The sequence below is a fragment of the Anser brachyrhynchus genome (genome assembly GCF_964034855.1).
Source record: "Anser brachyrhynchus genome assembly, chromosome: 3".
NCBI classification, from domain to species: domain Eukaryota; kingdom Metazoa; phylum Chordata; class Aves; order Anseriformes; family Anatidae; genus Anser; species Anser brachyrhynchus.
In genome coordinates, this window is record NC_137696.1 from 125,229,379 (window position 1) to 125,237,075 (window position 7,697).

At 70.3% G+C, this 7,697-nt stretch overlaps 2 protein-coding genes across 2 annotated transcripts; one reads left to right on the plus strand and one right to left on the minus strand.

Annotated features, from left to right (window-relative positions):
• The first annotated feature begins 274 nt into the window (after nt 1-274).
• On the plus strand, nt 275-3,872 carry SLC35F6 (solute carrier family 35 member F6). The gene is made up of 6 exons (XM_080584143.1): nt 275-430; nt 2,025-2,097; nt 2,169-2,343; nt 2,515-2,727; nt 2,846-2,956; nt 3,192-3,872. The coding sequence occupies exons 1-6, from the start codon at nt 354-356 to the stop codon at nt 3,647-3,649; spliced, it is 1,107 nt and encodes a 368-aa protein (XP_080440269.1). The 5' UTR covers nt 275-353; the 3' UTR covers nt 3,650-3,872.
• Nucleotides 3,873-4,218: 346 nt separating this feature from the next.
• CLU (clusterin) lies at nt 4,219-7,691 on the minus strand. The gene is made up of 7 exons (XM_080584141.1): nt 7,509-7,691; nt 7,221-7,391; nt 6,707-7,130; nt 6,005-6,118; nt 5,637-5,863; nt 5,233-5,414; nt 4,219-4,436 (listed from the first exon to the last, which is right to left on the minus strand). Exons 1-7 carry the CDS (start codon nt 7,587-7,589, stop codon nt 4,430-4,432), a joined length of 1,206 nt encoding a protein of 401 aa, XP_080440267.1. The 5' UTR covers nt 7,590-7,691; the 3' UTR covers nt 4,219-4,429.
• Nucleotides 7,692-7,697: the final 6 nt, after the last annotated feature.

The window sequence follows — 7,697 nt, forward strand, 5'->3', positions numbered from 1 at the left end:
GGGGGCACATGGGGATATGGGGGTGGGGAGACGGGGGGCACGGGGGCACGGACACAGGGATACGGGGACGCGGTTGCAGGGCCATGGGGATACCGGGGGCGTGGCCAGGGAGGTTGGGGGCGTGGCTTAACCCTGCGGGGCGGAGCCAAGGGTGGCTTGGGGGCGGGGCCACGGCGGGGCTGAACACTGCGGGGGGCGGAGCCACAGGGGGCGGGGCTACGAGAGAGGGGGCGGGGCTACAACGGGGGCGTGACTGCGATTGGGCGGTGCTACTCGGGGGGCGGGGCTAGTCGGGGGGCGTGGCCAGGCCTTCTCTCAGGGCGGGCGGCGGCGGCGCGGGCGGCGGTGGGGCCATGTCGTGGTCCCGGCACCAGCTGGGCCTGGCCGCCCTCATGCTGCTCACCGGCTCCATCAACACCCTGGCGGCCAAGTGAGTGCGGGAGGGGGGGCTCCGGGCACTGACAGCCCCCCCCGGACCCCTCCAGCCCCCCCAGGGCCCCTCCAGCCCCCCCAGGGCCCCTCCAGCCCCCAGGGCTCAGGCCCCGGGCTGTGGTTGCCCCCCCCCAGGCTGGTGCTGGGGAAACTGAGGCACGGGAGCCGCCGTCCCCCGGCCCTCTTGCGAAAGGTGGCGGCGGGCAGCGGGGCTGAGTCAGGCCGAAATCCTGCTGGCCTGGCTGGGGAGGGCCTGGGGACGGCCGTGGGATGGCGGTCTGCGGTCAGCGCGGCCTTCCCCACGCTGCTTGTCCCTGCTCAGCACTTCTGCGGGGCCGCGGTGTCAGCATGAAGGGGCTGGGGCTGGGGGGCGGGAGCTGGGGGCCCTGGGGTGGGAGCTGGGGGTTGTGGGGCCGTGGGGCAGGGGCCGGGGGTCGTGGGGCGGGAGCGGGGGGGGTCCTGGGGCTGTGGGGCTGGAGCTGGGGTCCTGGGGCAGGAGCTGGGGGTCCTGGGGCCTTAGGGGCTGGAGCTTGAGTCCTGGGGCAGGAACTGGGGGTCCTGGGGCAGGAACTGGGGGTCCTGGGGCTGTGGGGCTGGAGCTGGCGTCCTGGGGCAGGAACTGGGGGTCCTGGGGCCTTAGGGGCTGGAGCTGGGAGTCCTGGGGCTGGAGCTGGGGTCCTGGGGCTATGGGGCAGGAGCTGGGGTCCTGGGGCAGGAGCTGGGGTCCTGGGGCAGGAGCTGGGGTCCTGGGGCAGGAGCTGGGGGTCCTGGGGATGTGGGGCTGGAGCTGGGGGTCGTGGAGCTGGTGCTGGGGTCCTGGGACAGTGGGGCGGGAGCTGGGGGTTATGGGGTCGTGAGGCAGGAGCTGGGGTGCTGGAGCCGGGGGTCCTAGGGCTGGTGCTGGGGTCCTGGGGCCATGGGGCAGGAGCTGGGGGTTGGGGGGCAGGAGCTGGGACTGTGGGGCTGGGGATCCTCAGCCACCAATTGTCTGGGGTCCCCTCCTCCATGTGGACGGGGCGATGCTCCCCAGAATTGGCTGTGGGGACTCTGCTCCTGCCTGTCCAACGTTGCCCGGTGGCTAGGACGTCCCAAAAGAAGGGGTTCGTAGCCCCGCACCCCAAAACCCTGGGCGGGTGGTGCCGCTGCCTTCCCAGCCTGCAGGCGGCCTCCTTCAGGGGCCCCGTCCCCCGGGGGCGCGGGGTGCTGTCGGGGTGTCCCCTGCCACCCTGCTCGGCCGCATCCAGCCCTGCTGGGCGCGGGGCCAGGGGATGGCGGCGGTGTGTGTGCATATCGGTGTCCCGTTTCCCCGCCTGTCACTCAGGGCTGGGAGCGGGGCCAGCAGCCCGCAGCACGGCGGGGTGGCCACGGATCCTTCCCGAGCCTGGGACGCACGGGGAGCCCCGTCCCCAGAGCCGTCCCCTGGCTTTGCCGTGTCCCACGGTGTCACCGACGGCACCTGCAGGTGCCCCCTCCCCGGCCGGCCCCCTGCCCTCCAGTTTGTCCCCGAGCAAGCGGAGGACGAGGACAGCCCTGGGTGTGCTTGGGGGTCTGCCCCACCTCCCCTAACCCCAACGCCCTCTCTCGCCCCGCAGGTGGGCCGACAACTTCAGCGCCGCGGGCTGCGGCGGGACGGAGGAGCACGGCTTCCAGCACCCCTTCCTGCAGGTGAGAGCCCAGCTCGGCACCCCGGGGTGTCCCCGACGGGGCCGGCCGCCCTCACCCGCCCTCTCCCGCAGGCGACGGGCATGTTCCTGGGGGAGTTCTCCTGCCTGGGGGTCTTCTACCTGCTGCTGTGGAGGGAGCGGCGGAGGCCGGAGCCCAGCCCGGCTCCGTCGTCGCAGCCCTTCAGCTCGCTGCTCTTCCTGCCCCCGGCGCTCTGCGACATGACTGGGACCAGCATCATGTACGTGGGTGAGTGCTGGGAGGACTGGCACGGCTCCGTTTCGGAGACCCCCGGAGCCCCCCGCAGCAGCGGGGCTTGGGGAACCCCTAACCAAAGGGGGCGGCGGCGTCTGGGGGCAGCTCCGGCTGCCTACGGATGATTTTTTTGGGGTCCTCCTCTCTCCCCCCCCCACCCCACAGCCCTGAACATGACCAGCGCCTCCAGCTTCCAGATGCTGCGAGGCTCCGTCATCGTCTTCACCGGGCTCCTCTCCGTCGCCTTCCTGGGCCGCAGGCTGGAGCTGAGCCAGTGGCTGGGCATCGCGGCCACCATCGTGGGGCTGGTGCTGGTGGGGCTGGCCGACCTGCGCGGCGACCACGGCCAGAAGCACAAGCTCAGCGAGGTGATAACGGGTACGTGGTGGTCCCGGGGGGGGTAAGGGGGGGGGAGGAAATAATCCCAGGCACGGCTCCGGGATGGCCGCGCCGCTTGTTTGCGAGGGCTCAGCCGTCCCCCCCCGTCCCCCCGCAGGTGACCTCCTCATCGTCATGGCGCAGGTGATCGTGGCCATCCAGATGGTGCTGGAGGAGAAATTCGTCTACAAGCACGACGTGCACCCGCTGCAGGCCGTGGGCACCGAAGGTTTGCTGCGTCGCGGGGCCGGGCGTTTTTTTGGGGGGGGTGCAAACCCTGCCTGGGGAGAGCTGTTTTTTTGGGGGGGGGTTGGGGATGGAACAGGCTGCAAAGGGGGTGCTGGACCCCAACCACAGGGCAGGGACGGGTGGTGGGGGGGGGAACGGGCAGCCCTGGGGGTGTGCTTGAAGCCGGCGCCCGCCTCACACGCCCCCCCCCCTCTTCCCTCTCTTCCTCCCCCCAGGATTTTTCGGCTTCGTCATCCTGGCGCTGCTGCTGGTGCCCATGTACTACATCCCGGCGGGCGGCTTCAGCGGCAACCCGCGGCGGGCGCTGGAGGACGCCCTCGACGCCTTCTGCCAGGTCGGCCACCGGCCCCTCATCGCCCTGGCCCTGCTGGGCAACGTGGGCAGCATCGCCTTCTTCAACTTCGCCGGCGTCAGCGTCACCAAGGAGCTGAGCGCCACCACCCGCATGGTGCTGGACAGCCTGCGCACCCTCGTCGTCTGGGCCGTCAGCCTGGCCGTGGGCTGGGAGAGCTTCCACGGCCTCCAGGTGTTGGGGTTCGGGGTGCTGCTGGCCGGCACCGCGCTCTACAACGGCCTGCACCGGCCCCTGCTCGCCCGCTTGGCCCGGGGCAGCGCGGCCGAGCGCGAGGGTTTGCTGCAGGGGGACCGCGGGGCCATCAACAGCGAGAGCTGAGCCCCCCTCCCCGGACTCCTGAGCCTGCCCCCCTCCCCGGGGTGCTGGCGGCGTGGCGAAGGGCAGCCTTCCTCCTCTTCTTCCTCCTCCTCCTCGGCACACGGGAACAACGGGGTGCCCCTCGGGGTGAGCTCCTAGGATTGGGGTCGGGGCTGGCCCTGCTGCTCTGCGCCCCCCACCCCCCACCCCGGGGCTGTGCCAAATAAAGGGCGAGTGCCCCCGGCTCGCTGCGTGGTGGCTGGGGGGGGGGGGACGTTGGGGACCCAAAAGGGGGATGGCACGGGGTGGAGGACGGCATCTGTCCCTTGCACGGGTGGGCCAAGGGTCTCCTTTACCCTGGGGGCCCTGTCCCCGTGTGTCCCCCCCCATAGCAGGATTCAGGTCCTCATCCATCGACGGCGAGCTTTGGGGTCCTTCATGGGGCCCCCGTATCAGCTCAGCTCCCCCCCCCCGCTGGCTTTGGGGCCGCGTCCGTGCCCCGTGCAGGGGATGGGAAGCGTCATCGAGCCCCCTCAGGGTGGGTTCCCCATATTTCGCACCCCCCGGCCCCCCCTCCAGGCGCACACAGCTGCTTTTTGCGAGGTTTATTTGTGCCGGGGCGCGTCCCAAAAAGGCCCAGGAGAGCTCAGCCAGCCGAGGGGGGGGAACTCTACCTTTTATTTTCTGTCCCGGACCCTGGGGGCCCAGCAGCAGGAGCGGTGCCGACGGTGTTTCACCCGCGGGTAGGGGGGGGCAGGAGGGGCTGAGCCCCCGCGCGGGGCTGCTGCGGCAGCGGGGCGGCTACTCCCTGCCGGAGGAAGGACAGGAGGGGGGGGGTGAGCCCAGCATCGCCCCCAATGTGGGGTTCCCTGCCTTAGGATGGCCCCAAAGGTGGGGTTCCCTGCTTCAGGAGGGCCCCCGAGGGGGGGTTTGGGGCTTTAGGAGGGCCCCCGAGGGGGAGATTCCTGCTATAGGATCGCCCACAACGTGGTTTTGGGCTTTAGGATGGCCCCTGACGGGGGGGGTCGGGCTTTGGGATCACTCCTGGCATGGTTTTGGGGTTTTAGGATGGCCCCTGATGAGGGGTTTGGGGCTTTAGGATGGCCCCCAATGTGGGGTTTCTGGCTTTAGGGTCGCCCCTGACGTGGTTTCGGGCTTTAGGATCGCCCCAAATGTGGGGTTTCCTGCTTTAAGATCACACCCTGACATGGGGTTTGGGCTTTAGGATCACCCCCGACCTGGTTTCGGGCTTTAGGATCGCCCCCAATGTGGGGTTTCCTGCTTTAGGATTGCCCCCGACAGGGGGCTTCGGGCTTTAGGATGGCACCCAGTGGGGGTGGGTTTGGGCTTTAGGATCGCCCCCAACATGGTTTTGGGCTTTAGGATCACCCCCAATGTGGGGGTTCCTGCTTTAGGATCGCCCCAACTGTGGGGTTCCTGCTTTAGGATCGCCCCAACTGTGGGGGTTTGGGCTTTAGGCTCACCCCCAACATGGCTCAAACCCCCTGCACCCCAACAGCCGCATGTCCCCCGGGGGGGGCTGCCCTGCCCGGATGGGTTCCAGCCCCGGGACGCGTCCCCGGCCCCCCCCCCGCAGCACTCACACGGCGTTCTGCTTGTAGTGCCGCAGCGCCTGCTCGGCCACGGTCTCCATGAAGCGCGGGTCATCCCAGGGGATGGCCCCGGGCACGGTGAGCGACAGCGGCTCCCCGTCGAAGAGCTGCACCGTCACCTGCGTGTCAGCGGGCGCCGACGGGTCCGCGGGGTTGGGGGCCTTGGAGAACACCTTTGGGGTGGGGGGGGGACAGGGAGGGGGGGGGAGCTGAGCCCCTCCGTGCCTCCCCCCCCTTTATCTGGCAGCCGGCCCCGCGGGCACTATTGTGCGCCGGGCGGCAGCAGCGCACAATCGCCTCTTTCTCCCCCCCGACCCACTTTCCGCCGTCCGCGGGGTGGGAAGAGGAGGGATGGAAAGGGGGGGGGGGACGGGACGGGACGGGACGGGACGCACCGTGGTGACCTGCAGGAAGCCGTCGGAGCCCTGGGTGAGGTTGGCGAGGCGCGAGACCCAGCCGAACTGGCGCTCGAGCTGCTGCAGGAGGCTGCTGGTGTTGAGCAGCTCGGCCTGGAAGGCGCCCAGGAGCTCGTCGTAGCGGCGGGTGAAGCGCTCGGCCAGGCGCAGGGCGTCCTCGAACTGCTCCCGCAGCGCTCCCCCCGCGGGGTCTGCCTGCGAGCAGTCTGCGGGGCGCACGGCACCCTCAGCGCCTCCATCCCTTTCGTGGAGCCTCCTCTCCCCCCCCCCTCCTCACCCCTCCTCGCCCCCAAAAGCCCTCGCACGGGCTCTGTGTGCGTCCCCCCACCCCCTCCCCAAAAACTCACCCACGGCCAGGATCTCGCGGCACTTCTCGCACTCGTCGCGCAGCCGCAGGCAGCCGGCCGAGTTGCGCCGGATCTCGCGGCACACCATGCGCTCGTTGCTTGAGTTTCGGGACTCTGCGGGGAGCCGGGGACAGCGTCAGGGACCCCAAAATGCCGCCGCCTCGAGGGGAGCACCCGCGGCAGAGCCACGGGGATGGGGACGGGGACGCGCTCCCCGTGCCCAGGCTGGGGCGGACGAGCCCAGCCCGCACCGCGGGACGCTTGTGCAACGCTCGAGTGTTTTGTATTTTTTCCACGGAAGCTTGACTTCACAGAAAAACATTTCCTGGCCCCAAAACACGAGTCGTGTTTTTTTTCAGGCCGGAGCGCTCCGTGCCAGCCCCTGTTGCGACACAGCCCCTGTCCCAGCCGCCCCACGCGGAGCCGGAGGCGACGGCGCGGGTGCAGCCGCCGGGGAACGCGCCCAAAACCAACACCTTCCCTTCCCCTGGCAGCCGGCCCCCCAGGCAAAAACACGGGGAAAAAAAAAAAAACACACCCCAAAAAACCCAGCCCAGGTCTGCGAAGAGCAGAGCCCGCGACTCTCGGGCTCCCGTGTGGATTCTCCGGTGTCTCGTAGCAGGGTTGAGCTCATCCCCAAACCCAACCCACGTTGACGAGGGCTGCCGGGACGCGCGGCCCGCCGTGCCCCAGAGCTCCTACCTGGGCCGAATCCTGCCAGGGGGTGCTCCCAGCTCCCCGGCACGCCGTCCAGCATGCGCTGCGTCAGCTCGAAGAGCGGCTGGAAGAGGTGGTGGAAGCCGCGGGCCGGGTGCCGGCCGAAGGGGTGCAGCTCCCTCGCCAGCCTCTCGCCGCGCGCCGGCGTGCGGACGCGGTGCACGGCGGGGGGGGGCAGGAAAGCCTCGCGGAAACCCCCGAAGGGCGGTTGGAAAAAGGGGGCCAGGCGGCCGTAGACCCTCGTGCTGTCCTGGAAGATGTCGTCCACGCCGTCCTCCAGCAGCCCGAAGCGCTCCTCCAGCTCCTCCCGCTGCCTCTCCTGCCGCTGCTCCCGCTCCAGCAGCTCGTCCACGCGCTCGCCGTTCACCCAGATGGAGAAGGGCGAGGAGCGGTTGAGGAACTCCTCCAGCTGCCAGGAGGGGGGGGGATCAGGATCAGGGCAGGACCCCCCCCCCGACCCCAAACCCCCCCTCCCGGGGGCGCTCCCCGTCCCGCTCACCTGCCTCCCCACCAGCCCCGAGCCGCTGTGGCACGTCCTGGAGTAGAAGCGCATGCAGGTGTGCTTGAGGCAGGGCTTGCACTGCTCCCAGAGCGACAGCATCGTCTCGTTGCACACCTCCTGCCTCTCCGCCAGCTCCTTCTCCTTCTCCTGCGCCAGCTGCACCGCCTCCTGCAAGGCACCCAGCACCGTCCTGCGCGCCCCGGGGCTGCGCCGTGACCCCCCTCCCCGGCCCCCTTCCTCCTCCTCCTCCTCCTCGTCCTCCTCCTCCTGCTCCTCCTCGCCCACCTCCTTCCTCCTCTTGGTCTCCTCCAGGGTGTGCAGGAGGGCCTGGTGCTCCTTGCTGCTCCGCTCCATCAGCGCCTTCATCTGCTTCACCCCGCTGATGGCGTTCTCCACCTCCGTGTCGATGTACTTGCTGCCGGCCGCCGACAGCTCTTTGGGGGGGGGGGGGGGGGGGGGGGGGGGAGGATGAGC